Source organism: Urocampus carinirostris, chromosome 4 (assembly GCF_059441175.1).
Source record: "Urocampus carinirostris isolate Australia breed hairy pipefish chromosome 4, RoL_Ucar_1.0, whole genome shotgun sequence".
NCBI classification, from domain to species: Eukaryota; Metazoa; Chordata; class Actinopteri; order Syngnathiformes; family Syngnathidae; genus Urocampus; species Urocampus carinirostris.
Window position 1 is genome coordinate 27,678,584 of NC_142352.1, and position 18,831 is coordinate 27,697,414.

At 39.5% G+C, this 18,831-nt stretch overlaps 1 protein-coding gene across 1 annotated transcript in view; it reads left to right on the top strand.

The window, feature by feature from the left end:
* Positions 1-13,087, top strand: part of lrrc49 (leucine rich repeat containing 49) — a 48,149-nt gene extending 35,062 nt beyond the window's left edge. The window contains exons 14-18 of the mRNA XM_088333347.1: positions 3,796-4,024; positions 6,040-6,225; positions 7,196-7,305; positions 12,320-12,473; positions 12,603-13,087. Coding sequence (XP_088189473.1) covers positions 3,796-4,024; positions 6,040-6,225; positions 7,196-7,305; positions 12,320-12,473; positions 12,603-12,812 — 889 coding nt within the window. The 3' untranslated portion in view covers positions 12,813-13,087. The remainder of the gene's footprint in view (positions 1-3,795; positions 4,025-6,039; positions 6,226-7,195; positions 7,306-12,319; positions 12,474-12,602) is intronic.
* Positions 13,088-18,831: the final 5,744 nt, after the last annotated feature.

Below are 18,831 nucleotides of genomic sequence, written 5' to 3' on the forward strand. Positions count from 1 at the left end.
AAAATCTGCCATATAATCCTTATTGTTTTATAGAATATATATATATAAATTTCCTTGTAGTCAGGAAAATGCCGTTCATTAACATTCAGTAGATGAATGGAAGTCCAAAAATGTAAAAATTACAAAAAAAGGATACTTTTTTTGCACATGACACTGACAATACTTAACTTTTCTACGTAAAACCTGAAAGAGAAAAAAGTAAAAAGGGGCAAAAAAAAGAACAAAAGTCTTAGAATTTGCAAAAAGATTCTGCATAACGTTCCATTGAAAAGCTTAATCTTTTGGGATTCAAAATATGATTACAACTTCAAAACCACGATCGCCACTAACATGCAAAGAGATTCAGCGGACGACCCTAAAAAAAAAATTCCGCCTAAAAGCATTCCAACATTGTTTGCCGATTTTTGTTTTAATCCGTTCGTTTCAACCCATATTTTCCTATTAAGAGTAAACAGATTAGTAAAATTATTTCCAATATGGCCGTTAGCCTCTGACCCCTCGTTTGACACCACTCTCGACTGATTTTCACGGTCTTTAGCCTGTGATAGCCTACAAGGGCCCGTATTGAAAAAAAAATGACATGCATAACTTTGGCTCTAATTATCATAACCCAGAAGTGGCTGATTCAAATAATGATTGACTCATTGGTTAGCCGATGAAATTCCCAACATAAATGTATGCATATTTACGATGTGTTTTCAAAATACAGCCGAAAATAAACGTGCTTAATTGAATTTGTGATCCATTTTTACGCACGGTTATATTGCACAGGTGTACACAATCAGTGATTGACTTCTGTAAAGCAAAGTCAAATATTTACAACTCTTTCACAATGTTTAAAAATCAGCCAAGTAAATACACAGTTGCAGATGTTTTAGATCTATAAAATGGCCACTTTTGGAAACGCTTTGACATACCTTTAGAGAATGTGTAAAACAAAATGTTTACTTTTTAAGATTGTGACCCAATTTGACTTGGAACCAGCTAAGGCTTAATACTATTGTCCCAGCTGTTTTCTAGCTAAGATGCCCATGCTACAGTCTTTTGCAGGCATGTGAAAAATAATAAAACCATTTATGTGTGTTCCAACTTATATTACTATATGTTAATAGCACTTGCAGTGATTATTTCAGTTTGGGAAAAAAACTTCAGAGTGTTATATTTCAAAAGAGACCAAAACTGAGCATATTCTCCAAACGGTTCAAGAACAGCATTCAATTTACTTTGGGTACGTCTTGAATTGGGATTTGAGGCGAATTTTAAAGGATTTTTAAGGGGGTTAAATAACAAATAGCACTTTGTAATACTCTTATACTCTTAAACAAGTAAAGTCTGTGTACACATGTAGGAGGGATTAAGTTGCGCCAGGATTAAGTCATAATATACTTTAATAGATTTAAATCCAGAGCGTGAGATTGACGTGTTTTGGCAGCGTTAGCGTGATGTCGTTGGGACTTTCCCCCTCGTCTTTTTCCGACTCGTTGGCGAGTGAAACTGGGTGGGCTGTTTTTTGTGAGCTTGTTTTTTTTGCATCCTTTTATCGTTAAAGATATGTGAAAAAACAAGGGCATAATCACACTTGTACATCATTTATCATTATGTAGTACTTCTTATTGATTTTACAAGCTATGACATCAGTACGTTGATTTAAATGATTTTTTTAATGAGTACGAGCCAATATTCTCCTATTTTTTATTTATATATTTTTCCATTCATCTATTACCTGCACCGCTTATCCTCAGTAGGGTCACGGGGGTGCTGGAGCCCATTCCAGCTATCTTCGGGCAGTGGGCAGGGGACACTCTGAACTGGTTGTCAGCCAGTGGCAGGGCACACAGGGGCAGACAACTCACTCACTCATTCACACCTAGGGACAATTTGGACCGACCAATCAACCTGACATGCATGTTTTTGGGATGTGGGAGGAAACCGGAGCACCTGGAGGAAACCCACGCAAGCACGGGGAGAACATGCAAACTTTGCACAGAACGGCCGGCAGCTGGATTTGAACCCACGACCTCAGAACTGTGCTGCATATGTGCTCATATTTGCCGTCTTCCACTCACAATTATTCAAACACAAATTTCAAATTAGTGTCCCAAAGGCGAATAATTATTCTCGGAAATTGGATTTGGAAGCTAAACTGTTCTGAATTTTACAATCTTGTTTTTAGCAAAGACCTCAATGCAAATACATTCACCATCACACGGGCAGAAAATGTAGTGCTCATTCAAGTGTACTTATTATTTTCGTATAAGATTTTTTGTAAAATAAAAAACATAATGTGATTCTTAAAATGAGCAAAGTTATCTAGCATAGCGGATAGCCTGTTTTAAGAAATATTTTCTCTCAAGATTAGAAAATTAATATATAAAATAACAAGATAAAATAGTATTTGCTGTAGTACATATTTTTGGATTATTTTCTTATTTTACTAGTGGGGCTGGGCGGTATAGCCCCCAAAATATTATCTCGCTTATTATGATTTTGATACATACCTAATCAACACATATTTTGAAATACATTTTTATTAATTGGTAAATACATTCTTTGGATTTCTTTCAGACAGAAATACAATATTTGAAATCAGCTCTACTGTATAAAATTCCTTGCAAATAGCTTCTTATAACTTGTGCCCAAATCTCTTAACAATTAACTATTTGGTAACAACTAATTAATCGTCACTAACCTTCAATAATCCTTTTAAATTAAATGTTTTAATTTCTATCTTTGATTGGATTAATTCCCCAGCCCTTTCAACTATAAAAACACATATAAATATCTTGAAATAAGAAAAAAAACTAGGTATATTTTCTGCCACGGGTCCCCAATGGAGTGTTCGCGGGCAACGATTGGCCCCTGAGGGCACCGGAGTAAGCTGCGGATTGGTTCTGAAAATTTAAAATGTGTCGCAGTGATTTTCTTGGAAATTTGATTTCTAACTGGCATGGTGTTTTGTTATTGACTGAGCCTATTTAACCTCTTATAATTGCAACCTGGTAATAACATAGTGATTACATGGTGTTTTAGTAATGCATATCAAACTGCATTTGCACTAATCAGTAAGAAAAAGTTATTCTCAGCTTCAAAAATGTTGGGGACTCTTACTGTAAACTATAAGTGACATTGATAAGACGTTTAGTTTTAGTGTTGGTGACATTTTTGGGGGTAATTTTGTTCTACACTTGAGCATGAAATCAAATTTATTTGTAAATCACTTTTCGGTCAATACATTTTCACTCAAAGTGCCATATATAAAAAATAGTGTACAGTAAGACAATAAAACAACAAAATCCTCTCATTTATTATCCTTGAGACGCAAACCCATTTTTGGGTTGTATCTCCCTTTTTAGTAGGGTCATTGGCACATGAGAATAGAAAATCCAAAGAGTAAGACTAAATCCAGATATAAACTAAAATCGTGAAAGGGGGTTAATGATGTCTTCTTTGAAAAAATAAAATAAAACATGCTGAGTCAGCTTTTTGGGTCATTTTTAACATCTAGGGTAACCTACTTGATTGCCTGTGAAAGATGGTGGTCATATCGAAAACCCATGTTCTCTTTTCTTGCGTGGACTAACAAAAATAGAACAATCAAACATGTATGTGTATATTTCTAGTGAAGAATTGAAATTGTCTTTATTGTCATTGAAAACAATCAAACGTGGTACTCCAAGATAAACATGTATTTAATAATTCAAAGAGAACATTTAAAAACATTGTTAGCGAAAGTAAAAATCCATAAATTCCCCAATTATTTGATCTAAAACGTGTTTTATTTTTTGTTCTCCACAGGCTGACGGAAGCCGGAAGCGCGACCAGCCTGTCGCTGTCGGAAAATCATCTGGTGGAACTTGAGGGCGACACTTTGCGTTTATTCGGTGTGGGCGCCTTGGAGGCGCTGGAGAGAGGCTGGGGGGCTCAGACGGCCGGTGCTGTGACTGCAATCGCCTTCCGCTACATCCGCTTCGATGCCATCGCACCGACGCTGCCCAGGATCAGAGTCAAGTTCCACAATCTGGCGGTGAGGATGAGTGAAGGGCTCTTTGACCCAGCTCTTTGAAGTGAACTATGAGAGCCGGCTGGTTATTGATGGCTCCCCTCGAAACGTTCTCTCTATTTCTCTCCCTCTTTCTCACTCTTTCTCTTTCTTTTTCTTCTCTCTTTCTATATCAATCTTTCTCTCTATCACTCTGTTTCCTTATCTCTCTCTCCCTTCCTCTTGCTCCATTCCTCATTTTCTCTTTTCCCCCCTGCTTTTTCTCTTTAACTGTCTCTCACACTTTTCCTCTCTCCTTCTCTCCATCTTTCTCCTTTTCTCTCTTCCTCTTTATCTTTCACACTCTCTCTCTTTCTCTCTTTCATTTTTCCCTTCTCTCCCTCTTTTTCCATTTTTTTCTTTCTTTCTACCTTTCTCTGTCCCTCTTTCTCTCTCTCATTTTCTCTGTCCCCCCTATTGGTTCTCTCTTTCTCTCTTTATCAGTCTCTCTTTCTATTTTATCTCATTCTCTCTTTTGCTCTCTCTCTCTCTCTCTTTCTTACGCTCACATTTTTTCTCTTTAATTTTTATTTTTCTTATCTTTTCATTTATTTCTCTTTCTCTCTGTCTCTCTCCATCTCACATTTTTCTCTCATTCTCTGTGTCATGATTTACCAATTGCCCTCACCTGCGCTCACTCGTTCCATAATTAGTCCTCCTCCTATTCAAGCACGTCATTCTCATTCATTCCTGGTCAGTCCGTCAGCGAACCTCCGCACTTGCAAGGCAAGCATGTTTTACTCTGTCTCCCGTTCTGTTCCCGACCTGTCCTGTATCCTCTATCGATCCCCTGTCCCTGGCTTCCCGATCGTCTCTGATTACCTGACTTGTTCTGATCTCTAATCCACGCTCCGTCTCCCGTCACGGCTGCCCGACTTGTTCCAATCTCCAAACACACTCCATTTTCCCGTCCCAGCTACCCGACATGTTCCGTTCTCCGACCACGCTTAGTTCGCGAGGGCTTCCCGCTCAGCCTGCCCCATCCACCTGCCCAGCGAGCACCAGATGACGTTTTTTTTCCTCTCGCCCTGACTTCCCCGATCCCTCAATAAAGCAGTGTGTTAAACGTGACGCACTTTCTGTCTTGTGTCTCTTGCAAATCTCTTTCTTTTTCCATCTCTCTCTCTCCCTCTCTAAAGTGCTGGTGATTGGTCAATATGAGTAACGTCATCTGTTATTTGCTTTGTATAAACAATTTAACCAGCTCGGTAGCCTAGATGTAGGGCGCCCGCTCCGAGACTGGTAGGTCGCTGGTTCAAGCCTCGGCCGAGTCATACCTGAGACTTACAACATTGGTACTCATTGCCTCCCTGCTTGGCGCTCGGCATTAAGGGTTGGAATTCAGGGGTTTGGTCACCTAATGACTCCCAACACAGCAGTTCGGTCTAAAATGGCGGCGCCCTGTTTGGCTGCGGCTGCATTGGCTCGCTACAGTTTAAACTATGCGGGTCAGGTGGATCGACATTTCGTTTTGTGTGCATGGTTACAAAGAATGACAATAAAAGTAAATTCTATTCTATTCTATTATAGTAGCATAGTACATTTTTAAAATTAATCAATTTGGGGCATAATGTTTCGTAATTATTGGTTATACATGGGTCTGCCTTAGCTCAGGAGGTAGAGCGCTCATCTTGGGATCAAGAGGTCGCATATTCGATTCCCGATGTGTTATATACCGAAGTGTCCTGAACCCCTAATGGCCCCGATGGCAGGTAGTTTCCTTGCATGGCTGACGCTGCTATCGGTTAGTCAGTGTGTGAAGCACATTGTAAAGCGCTTTGGTCGGTCTTCATTGACTTGAAAAGCGCTATATAAATGCAGACCATTTACATTTGTACATCGTTAAAAAAAAAATCTGAAACTGCTTGGGAGCCGAATAAGTGAGTCAAGCTGAAAGAGTCAGTTCTCGAAAAAGAACTGTAATTTTCCTCAAAAGTGAGGATCCATGACAAGATTTTTGCAACACGGAATTTCAAAATGTACTCTTTTCTTTAATGCAGCATCTCATTTTCCTGGAAAGCAACATCAACCGATTGCCGCAGTTGGCGGCGCTGGCTCAGGTTCGCCGTCTGGACCAGCTCACGGTCCATCCGGAAGGCAACCCGGTGGTCGGCCTCAAACTTTGGCGCTCCTTTGTTATCTACCGCCTCCATCACTTTAACCTCCAGAAGATCAACGGCCAGGAGGTTAGAGAGTCAAGATTGTCTTTATTGTCAACAACCTCCGCGCTGTGTTTATAAAATACCGTAAATTTAAAACAGGATACAATAAAATCAAATATGCATATACAAGAAGGAAAATACTATGTACTGTGAATACATTCTGTGTTGTATATGTACATCAAGGTGTGGCTGAGTAGAAAAAGTGTGTTGTGTTGTGGCTACAGGTTAGCCCACCATTGCGCTCTTCAGCTCGTGAGCTCAATACTGCAAGAACAATCAAATTAATTTTAAGAGTTTTTTTCAATTTCTGTATCAATCCACAGCTTTGATTTTAAATATAATTTATTATATTTTCTATAGGAATCGGAATTACTTTGCAACTGGTGTTTGTGAGATACAGGCTTGGCAGGGGTGGCTTGTCAGGGTTTTTGCGTAACCTAGCCGCAGCAGTAGGCCTGACCTGCAGCCCCGCCCGATATTGCTTATCTCCCGACACTGCGTCTGTCTCTTCCCGGACCCGAACACAATCCATGGAGCCCCCGCTGGTGATCAGCATTTCTTTGCGGTCTTTTGACATTCCCCAGAGTCCTATTTGATTGATTAATTTCTTTTCAACGTAACGAGCCGCTAAAATACTAGCTTTAGCCGTGCTCCGCAGTCTGTTTTGGATGGGTGGCATTTTGTCTTATGAACCCGCCCACCCCGGCTGTTGGACTGACAGCATACACCAGCCTATCGCAGTGGCGATCGTGGACAGTCACACCCACCCTTCACAAACACACAGCCCTCTGCCCCAGTGATAGCATTTACTGTGTGTTGTGTGCTGCAGAACAAATGCACGTTGAAAATCCTTAAAGTAGCGAAACCACGATTAGGTATCAAACATCCCTACTTTTTCCATTCTTTAGGTTTTATTGATTGATCAATTATGTGTCGTATCAGTAAATATACACGTGTATGTACGTGTTTTTCTTTGTGTTTGGCGTCCAATCAGGTCACCATGAATGATGTCATCGCCGCTGAGCGCACTTTCGGCATGCTAGGCCACATAGCTGCAACAGAGACGCCGCGCTGCCGCCTCCTTTTGCTACTGGAGGAGTCCAGGTGACTTTGTTATTTATGATGATCTTATTGATCATTTACAGGAAACATTATTGTAGTCCCTTGTTTATCGCAATCAATAGGGCCCGAATTTCCCCGTGATTCAGGAAATCCACGAAGTAGTCTCTCTCCCTTTTTAACATGCACTCTGCTGGCCTTTGCTCTGAGCAATAGTCGACCGGGGATAATTAATTACGACTGCTCGAGTGCAGCTCATTTTAGGCAAAAAGAACGGTATAAAAAGCTGCCATGGATGACACAAATCTGCTCTTGATAATGGGTCGCAGCCCCAACCCCAATTTATTTTAGGCAAACTAGAACAGCACACTTCGCTCACAGCAGTAGGGGCTTGGGGAGAATGGATCGTGGCCACATGGCTGCAATTAATTTTAGCTGGAAATATCTTCAAAAAATAGCTGCCAGACCTGATAAAAGTGCAGGCTGCTAGTCCCCACCTTCCTTACCCTGTGATCAGGAATAATGGATTGTGTTTTTCGCACAAGTGCAGTTCACTTTTTGGCGGCCTTAACAGGAAAAAAAGAGCCAACAGGCACGACAGGCTCTGCCTGCCTCTGCTCGCAACAAATGCAATCAAGAAGAATGGATTGCGGCTGCACAAGTACAGGTCACTTTTCGGTGGGCAGAATGTCAAAAAATAGACCACAGTCCTGAGAAAAGTGTGCTCTGCCTGTCCCCACTTGCAGCAATATGCAAGTCAAGTCAAGTCAAGTCATTTTTATTTGTATAGCCCTAAATCACGAAGAGTCTCAAAGGGCTTCACAGATTGTTACACTATATTACACAAACTATTTTCAACCGACAAGAGGAGTAGGTTATTCGTATGCAATGGAGTAGAAGTGAGTTTTAAGTTTAGATTTAAACATTTCCACTGAGGTTGCAGATCGAATCTCAGGGGGAAGAGCATTCCACAGCACCGGTGCCCGAATGGAGAACGCTCTCGAACCAGCCGAGGACTTCTTTGCTCTCGGGATCATCAGAAGACCAGCACTCTCAGATCGTAGGCTTCGGACCGGGACATAGTGGCAGATCAGATCTGAAAGATAAGAGGGAGCAAGTCCATGTATGATTTTGTACAATACTAAGAGAACTTTGAAGTCACATCTTTGGCTAACTGGGAGCCAATGCAGGTTAGCCATAATCGGTGTTATGTGATCGTACTTTTTTGTCCTAGTTAAAAGCCTCGCTGCGGCATTTTGTACTAGCTGAAGAGACTTGATTCTGGACTTCGGGCGACCGGAGAGTAGTGCATTGCAGTAATCGAGACGGGAGGTAACAAATGCATGAATTATTGTTTCCGCATCAGACTGAGACAGTATTGAACGGATTTTAGCAATGTTGCGAAGATGGAAGAAGGCAGTTCTAGTAATTTGCTTTACATGCATCTCAAAGGATAGATCAGGGTCAAATATGACACCTAAATTTTTAACTGAGTCACTCTGTGTGATGTGACATTTGTCAATGTTCACAGCAGTTTTTGCGAATAAGTCCCGGCATTTAGAAGGACCAATGACTAACATTTCGGTCTTTTCAGAGTTAAGACGCAAGAAATTGAGTGACATCCACTCTTTTATCTCAGTGAGACAGGCCTCCAAATTTCCACAGTTTAGTGTGGAAGATTCCTCCAACGGAAGATACAGTTGGGTGTCGTCTGCGTAGCAGTGGAAGCTGATATTGTACTTGCGAATAATATCAATTAGGGATAATTGATAGTTGCAAGTACAATTATTAAAGTCAGAAATAATGGCAGAAAAGACCTACCAGTACAATGTACAAATAGGAAGAGATTACAGTATTTTTTACAAAATAGCTCACAAGTTATAGGTAATTATAATTTTTAAATCAAATTTTAAAATGTAAAAAAAGGAAAGGATTCGAAGAAAATGGTTGATATTGGTGGTATCTGTTTTCTAACTGGCATAACAAATAGCTAACATGATCAGGGTCTTTATATAGATCAGGGGGGTCCAACTTCACCCTAAGAACACCTAAGTAGCCCTCGGACAGATTCTAAAAAAACCCCACCTGTGAGTCGATGTGATTTCCCAGGAAATTTGATTTTTAACTGGTATGATGTCCTAGTGGTTGACTGAGCCTATTTTTACTCAACTTCTAGTAATTACAACCTGGAAATAACATAGTAACAACATAGTAATAACATGATCAGTTTTCATTTTAGAAATGCATATTAAACTTCATGTCAATAAGTAAATAAACATAGCTCTTAGCTTCAAAAGGTTTATGTTTCCTGATTCTAAAATAACTCAATACATACTTTTAGAATTAGCCAGGTATTGTAGTCAAAATAATGAACTGACATCCTATGGAATCTCTTTTGCATGTGTCCAATATAAAAAACAGAATAAACTTATAAATGGCTGACTTTTACGCTGATCCTGATAGTTCCATAGTAATAACATGTTAATAGCATGATAACAATTGACTTTTCCTAAATACATATTGAAGTGGTATTCTTTTGCACTCATCAATATTAAATTAGTTATCAACTTTGAAAATGTCCCTATTTCACTCATAATAGCTGTTTTTATTAATTAACTTTAATACAATAACAGTATTAACACTAAATTACTTCCTGCAACTGACAGCCAAGTATGCAGAGGTTGTAAAATCCCTCGCGGGCAAGTGGCTGCTTGACTTCCGTGTGCTTTCCTACGCGAATTTGCACGAGCGAGCTTGGCACCGGGCAGCCGGCGGCGTTCCGGTGATGCGTCTCGCTAATACAGTAGACGCATTCCCGTCTTTTCAGACTCTTAATTCTTTCTTGTAGCTCGCACTCGAGTTGAACTGTAAATAGCAACGTTGGCTCCCTAGTAGCCAACAAAAATGTATGTCGTGTCTGGACAATGTCACTGCAAATAGTTTGCAGTTTGATGTGTGAGTTTATTTCGAATGGAGCCTTTTTAACGACAGTCAACTCCGGATTTCGGAATGCACCTGATTTAAAGCTACATGCTCAGATTTCAAACCAAATTTAAACTTGTGTTTGTACAAACCGGACCGGATTTGAAGGCGCAGACTTAAAAAGCTATAACAATGAACTAATTCACATCCGTCTCTTCCACTTGGCTCCAGCAGCGTTGTTTTCCGTTCTGCTTCGAGTTGTTGATGATGAATCACACTTTGAAGGACTTATACAGTACATACGTTGGGAATTTTTATCTTGGTATTATTTTCATAGTTTAATTTGGAAAGAAATTATTTTAATCATAGCTGCACAAAATAAACATCTTTTGTCACTTACAATGCTTAGTTTAATCTGAGAAAAAGTGAAACTAGATTTTATAAGGATTTTTGCAAAAAAAAAAAAAAATGGGTTTCAGGTTATACACGATTGTGCTTTGTGCATGGATAAATACAGTATGTTACTTTAACCAGGCCAATATGAAAACAGTTCTCCCGCATTTCCATCAGCATGTAAATTTTGCTACAAGAGGTAGGAACACATTAGACCTGGCCTACACAAACATCAAAGGTGCATATAAAGCAGCCCCCTGCCCCCACCTTGGCTCATCAGATCACCTTTCTGTTATGCTAATTCCAGCATACAAGCCCCTGCTGACCAGAGAAAAACCTACAGTGAAGCAGGTGAACAAGGCTGTGGAGGTTGTCAGCAGTATCAAGTTCCTAGGGGTGCACATTACAAACAAACTCACCTGGTCCGTGAACACTGCATCACTGGTTAAGAGGGCACAGCAGCGCCTGTACTTCCTGCGGAGGATGAGGAGAGCCCACCTGCCCCCACCCTCCCTCATCACATTCTACAGGGGCACCATAGAGAGTATCCTGACCAGCTGTATCTCTGTGTGGTGTGGAGGCTGCAGCGCTACCGACTGGGGTAGTGTGAGGAGGGTAACGAGGACAGCAGAGAAAATAATCGGGATTACACTTCCCTCCATTCAGGACATTGGCCAGAAGCGCTGCCTATCCCATGCTAAGAACATTATCGGGGACCCCTCTCACCCCCATCATGGACTGTTCACTCTGCTAGCCTCTGGGAAGAGGTACTGCAGTGTGCGGTGCAGGACCACCAGGTTCCGCAGTAGTCTAGTCCCCCTGGCCATTAGACTGTTAAATGGTCAATCTAACATATAGTTAACCTAAATCTTAACGGCTGCTAATCTGACTTTTTGCACTACTGGCAGTTCTTTATAGCTTGCCACTCCTTGCACATTTGCTCTCTGCACTATTGTACTTACAGCGTTATTGTTACAGTGTTAATGTTACTGTTTACCTGACTTGTTAACCTGAATGCCCATTTTGCACATCTGGTTAGCTACTCCTCTTGCATTATCGGCACTATGGTAAAATACTATACGTAGCCATAATACAATACAACTTTTACTTATATCTGTACATTCGAGGAAACTGTGCGGGTCAGATGTATCGACATTTCGTTCTGTATACACGTGTACTAGAATGACAATAAAGTAGATCTGAATCTGAATCTGAATCTGAATGTTGTAAATCTTCAATAAAGAACTGTTAAACCTTCTGTTTGCCCAATTTCGTTGTCACAATATGTTAACCCATTTTGTAACAATGACAATAAAGGTATATTCTATTCTATGCTATTCTTTAATGTATTATATGAATACTGCTCGCAAAAAAAGTACTCATTTTTCATCTAGAAGGGCTTCATAAATGTTTCCAGCATCACCACAGTGTTTTGTACTTAGAGCACATGCTTTGTGAAAAAGAGCAGTTTGACGTTTTTTTCTGTACTCGCACAAAAAAACAAAAGCCGCACCGTATTTAAAGTTGCAGTGTTATAAATGTATCAAAAAAGTAGCAGCTTGTAGTCCGGAATGTAGGGTTGTTATGTGATGCATTTTTAATGAAGACATGTCCTTCACGAAAGTACGATTTTTTCTAAAACGATCAGTTTTAATACCATCTCTGATCTCTACCGATATTTTCTTAAACGACTTTGATGGGTTACTGACTCACTGGCTGGCTTCCCTCCTTTTATTCCTCTAAGAAAGCGGCAGCTGCAGTTCCTGTTGGAAGGTCGTGGCCGGCGGGCGGTGCTCAGCCCGGAAGGGTTGCGAGAAAACGGCAAACTGGGGGGCGAAGGCCTGAGCAGAGCGCTATTCAACTACCCCAGCCGGGACGGAAGTGCAGACAGCCCCGAGGTTAGAGGCCAAAACTTTAAAAACCAAAGTTTAATAAAATAATCAGTAGAAATGACATTTTAGTAATCGAAATCTCCTATCAGCTTGGTAGATATGATAAGAAATGCAAAATCATGTTTTGTGCCACAGGAGGGCGCCACAGAGGCATCAGAGCGCATTGCCGCCGTGGACCTCTACCTTCAAGATCTGGTTCGTCGAACGTCCGAGACCAACGTGAAGGGCGAGGCTCTGCACCGTCTTTGGCCCGCAATTTTTGCCGAGATGGTGCACGATTGCGTGCTGGAGATGAGCGACCCGGATTCCTTCCGCCGTGCCAGTCTCCTCAAGCTGTCGAAGTGAGCCGGGACAGGCATCTTAAACCAGGAACTAACCACTCGTAATCACGTCTGGGACGTTTTCACAAGCGCCTTCTCCACATGGAACGCTTGAAAGACTTGAATGTAGCAGCTTTGAAATGACCACATTCTGTTTGGAATGATCTTCTCGTGTTTGACACCACATCCAATTTTCATGTCTCCTCCTGCCTGATGGGCAGGCACAAATCAAGACTTTGTTTTAAAAGGACTAGATTGCTCTATTGTATTGCACTTAGGATTAAAAATTCTCTATTAACACACTCATGGATATACCTCATTGTTTTCATACTTAGAATTTTCTACACATGAACAAGTCAAAAAATGTAAATGTCAATGATATTGCAAAGCAACGCTCACAATAGTATAAAAAACGTCATTCACTCAACTGCTGCTCCCTTAAGGCTAAATCCCATCACTCTCCCTTCCCCTCCTTTTTTATTCCATACTCTAGGAATATGTAATAACAAAGAGAGGAAGATGGTCCCATTCCTCTTCAAAGTTCATTTTTTATTGTGTATAGCGCACTTTTTTTTTACCTTTAAAAAGGTAAGGTGCGCGTTATACATGAGGTTTTACGATAGTATATAATCGTATTTGTGCAACGATTCATCAGTCAGAAAATGTTGCTGACCACAATCGCATAACACTGATTGTAACAGGAATTGAACACGGGTCGCGTCGGTGAGAGTGCTAAATGCTAACCACTAGATTATAAAATGTTTAACATAGCAAAATAAAAAAATAACACTTTCCCCCCCATTAATTATGAATTAAGTTTAACATAGAAAAATAAGAAAAATAATACTTTTTTTTTTCATTGTTTACTAAATATAAATTTTGATGTGTAAGAAAATTACAGTGATAATATTTAAAATGAGAAATATCATCTATAAGAAATTTTAAAATGTCATAAAACGTTGGGGCAGGGAAAAAGGGAGGGACGCAAGCCTTCTTTCACGAAGATAGGTCAGGAGTACCATAGAAGAACTGAAACTATTGCCCCCATAAAGGAAGTGGAAGGGGAGGAAAACAAGTTTAGTTGTGAAAGGGGATGTAGAGGTATTAGGCCTAAGTCTTGCAGTTTTCTTCATTTTTTTTAACAGTTTTTAACAAAATACCAGAAATAACATTTGTATTGAGAAACATTACCTAGAATACATTTAAAAATGTCATATAACAGGTTAGGGGCAAGAAAAGTGACACTAACCTTCTTTCACGAAGTTGGGTCAGGAGTACCCTAGCTTCTCCCTCCTATTGCCCCCAAAAAAGGAAGTGCAAGGAGAAGAGGAAGATATTGAGAAGAAGAAAGGGAATGTAAAGGGATTAGACCCAAGTCTTGCTGTTCCCTCCAGTTTTCTTTAACCTAACATGGTGTCCCTCTAGGTTCTCTCCTGGGACCCATTTTCTTCCAATTACAACAGATTATCCATACTCAATTTTCTGCAATTCAGCTGCACCAATCCTCTTCAAACCTAGCTTTGTTTCTATGGCACATTTCAAATATGAGCTCACTCAATTAGCTTGAGATAGAAAAAAAAATATGCGCCAAAAATAACCCCCCACTCAATTGACTGAAGTATTTTTAGTGTTTCTTTTCCTTTTTGCTTGTTTCTTGCATAAAATAAGAAAAAAAGATCTGAAAATAGGCAACATTATACCAAAAATCAGTTGACTTTTTTATTCAGTTGTTTTCATACGTTTTTTTTCCAAGATAAATAGTACAAAAAGGGTGAACTTATTTTGCCAATGAGAACATTTTGCTTTTTTTATAATAAAAAATATTTCTAATTATTTTCATTTTCTTACCATCAACTAGAAATATAAGAAACTTAAAAATGCAATCGATAAAATTAGCATAAAGTCCTGGTGACCTACTTTTATTTCTAAGAGATATCTATATATATTTACGCAAAAAAATAAATTGGTTGCTGGAGCCCAACCCAGCCATCTTCGGGAAGTGGGCAGGAGACACCCTCAACTGGTTGCCAGCCAGTCGCAGGGCACACGGGGACAGACAATTCGCTCGCTCATTCAGACTTAGGGACAATTTGGAACGGCCAATTAACCTAACATGCATGTTTTTGGGATGTGGGATCAAACCGGAGTGCCCGGAGGAAACCCACGCAAACACGGGGAGAACATGCAAACTCTGCCCAGGAAGGCTGGTAGCTGGATTTGATCCCATGACCTTAGAACTGTGCCGTGGATGCGCTAAGCCCTCGCCGTCGTGCTGCCCTATTATTGTTATTATTATTATTATTATTATTATTAATATTATTGTCTTCTTTCTACTTTCCAGGTGGTGGAGCTCATGAACATCCTGCAGAGGGTTATTTTATTTTGTTTCTTCCTTACATACTGTATGTTGCAGCGCTAATCCGGATGAGTATGGTGATTTTTATCATTATTTTGTTGTGGCTTTCGTTGTCATTGTGAACAGTGTTATTCATTTACTGTACTGTTACTGTACCTTTTACATTTTCATTTCATTATAACTTTAAAATGATATTCACTTTTCCCGGCAGGTGATTACTTGATTCGGCATAGTTTTCATTCGCACAAAAATGCCTGAATACTAACTCAATCCAATTCCAGAAAAAAACTTGATTTTATTTGAAAGAGGTGTATGGTTGACCTCCAAGAGGGGGCGCCGGAGAGTCTCTTTTCGACCCGCGTGGGGTTCTTTCACACGAGCGTCCTGCGCATTTGAGTCCACAAGCGCCGGAGCAGTGCACGGGATGACATTAGGTTATTAACCATTTCTGTGGAACCTCTCAGCAACTTTTGATGAGACTCTAATTTTGGGATCTATCATGTTTGTTTCACCCGACTTCGTGGCAGATGGCGTCTGATCGTGAAAAAATGTGGAATAAAGTGGATTATGTGTTGAGCAGTTGAGCAAAGGAAGCTGCGGATTGGAACATGTTGCCTTAAAAAGTCTATTGGAGTTCCTGGAACACGGTATGCAAGTATTTTACTGTTTTTAAAAAAAAAACTCAATTACAAACAAATCTTCTGGTTTAGTTTAGTTTATTTTACATAATAGCCACTGTGCATGTTTTTTTCACCCATTGTTTCTAAAACATTATTGGATTGTATCCAAATTACAAACTGTGACCCAAATCAAGAGCAAATTTCCACTTCTCAAAAGTTTTGAATGAAAGGATTGCGTAATTTAAACCAGAAATAGTGTAAAATATTCACATTAAAAAAAATAAAATTAAAAAATAACTAGGAAAAAACAACAAATTCAAGCACCATATTTACTGGTTGACTGTATAACCTACATGACATATAAGCGACCCCCTGAAACTGCTTTAGAATAGCCACACACTAAAAGAAATTCAAAATATCCATAGAACATGTCCCTAAACATCGATGATTATTAAATTAACAGGATAATACAGATTAATATACTGGGAAAATATAACATTTTTGCAATCATATCCTTCTTTGACTCAAATGTTGTCACATTTTTTCACGTCTCCTTTCATTTATCTTACCTAGTGTTTACTATGTTTGTGTACTGTAATGGTAAATGTAATTCACCCTGGTCAACCTGAAAGGGGGATTACCACTTGTGAGGTCCCTTCTCAAGGTTTCTCTTTTTCCTCACGCTGAGGTTTTGAGTTATTCCTTGCCCGCATGTTGGTTTAAGATCAGGTAATTGTGTCATTTTTTGTGATTTTTTTGTGATTAAGGGCTATATAAATAAATGTGACTTGACTTGACTTGACTTATCACCATTTTTCTTGGGACCCATAATTATGACCAGAAAAAGGAAATAAAACTGACAAAACAACAATAAAACGAAATAGGGTCCCTCTCAAACACAATCTAGACAAGCTGTTTGACTGAACTGGAAGAAGGTATAATCACTATCTACTGTTAAGGAGTGTAAATACCCCTGTTTTTTCTTCTTTTTAGTATTACTTAGCAGAGGCCCACGACCCACTGAAAAAGGGTCTGTGATCCACTTTTGGGTCCCATCCCACCAGTTGAGAAACACTCATTTAAATCATTGATTGAATTTTTTTTTTCATTATTCATCAAAGTTCATTTCTGTCTGTAGTTGTGTTGGATGATTTTACATAAAAATTAGTAAGAAATATTGATTTTTCCCCTTTTTCAATGGAAATACAAAAGCTTGCCCTATTGGAACAATGTTTTCCTTTTTTTACAACATTATCCATGAATAAAATTTGTAATACAAAAAAAATAAGAAATAAGAAGTAAAACATGCCACAAATATATAGAGCATATTAAAAAATAAAGTAAAAATAAAATAAAAAATAATAAAGGAAAATACATATCAAAATATAGTCCAAATATGTAAAATATAAAATAAAATAATGTGTGAAAGACTACAGTAGTCAGTGTATATGTTTCTTATATTTTGTTTTAGCAAAAGTATAATTACAAACCCCAAGTATGGCAAGCCCCCATTCAGACATTTTATTCTGTAGAAATATCTCAGATCACAAACATGAAACAATCGTAGGGCCATTCTGAATGCAACATAATGGCATACAGAAACACTAAAAGAAATTAAGGAGAAACATTACAATGATCAGTAAATGCTACTTTTTTAGAGAAAGTGCAGTGAAACAAATATGGAATCACTCCATTCTGAGGAAAAAAAATATGGAATCGTGAAAAACAGACAAATAAATATCACTAGTATTAAGTTGCACCACCTTTGACTTTTATGAAAGCTTGCATTCTCTCAGGAATGGATTTGATGAGTGACAAACTATTCTTCATCAATCTGGTGCCAACTCATCTTTGCAGGCCGTAGCCTTGCTGTGGACATTTCTTTTCAATTTCCACCACAGGTTTTCAATTGGGTTGAGATCTGGGCTATTTGCAAGCTATGCCATTGACTGGATCCGTTTCTCTCCAAGGAATGCTTTCACAGTTTTTGCTCTGTGGCATCTTGGAAATGAGTTCATCATCCCCAAACTTTTTTTCAATTGAAGGAATAACAAAGCTGTCCAAAATGTCAATGTAAACTTGTTCATTTAATGCAGATATGACCGCAGCCATCTCCCCCAGTGCCTTTGCCCGACATGCAGCCCCATATCATTAGGAACTGTGGGAATTTGGATGTTTTCTTTAGGCAGTCCTCTTTGATAAATCTTACCGGAACGGCACCAAATGAAAATTCGAGCCTCATCACCTTGTTCAATGCAGATTTATGACTCATCACTGAAGATAACCTTCATTCAGTCATCTACAGTCCATGATTGCCTATCCTTAGCCCATTGCAGTCTTGTTCTTTTCTGTTCAAGTATTAACGATGGTTTCTTTTTACCTTTCCTATATGAAAATTCAATTTCCTTGGGGCAATTTTGCACAGTTCTGTCACATATATTGTCTCCAACCTCCTTCCATTTCCTTCTCATTTGTCTTGTTGAGCATTTTCTGTTTTCAAAACATGGCCTTTAGTTGTTTGTCTCGACGCCTACTTATCTTCCTTGGCCTACCAGTACAATTGACTGTAACAACCTTCCCATGCTGTTTGTTATCTATCTATCTATCTACCTTGGTCATATCCCTCAAGAGGGGTGACCGAAAGCAAGACACACACATACAATAACAAAGAAAATAAAAGGGAAATAAATAGCAAAAAAAACACACAAACATTTTTGGACCATGGCCAACCCAATTGCCCAAACACCCAAACAAGTTAGGCACCTCGGCACCCAAGTTGGTCATGCTTTCGTCCCTCCAGAAGAAATGGGACACCAGAAAGCGGGTCACCCGGGTCAGGGTGACACAACACACTCTTTTGTTCAACAGCAGGGCCCGACAGCTTTCACTGGTTTACCCCTGCCGCATCATACGGGTGCCCAGCCCCTCCTTAAGAACGCGTCCACAATCCCACTGTCCTTTCACAACACTTCTCCACTCCTTTCTATCACCAACAAGAGCTCTAGCTTCCATTATATTTAGACCTCTTTCCTGCAGTGCACTCATAACACCATCCATCCACGTCAATC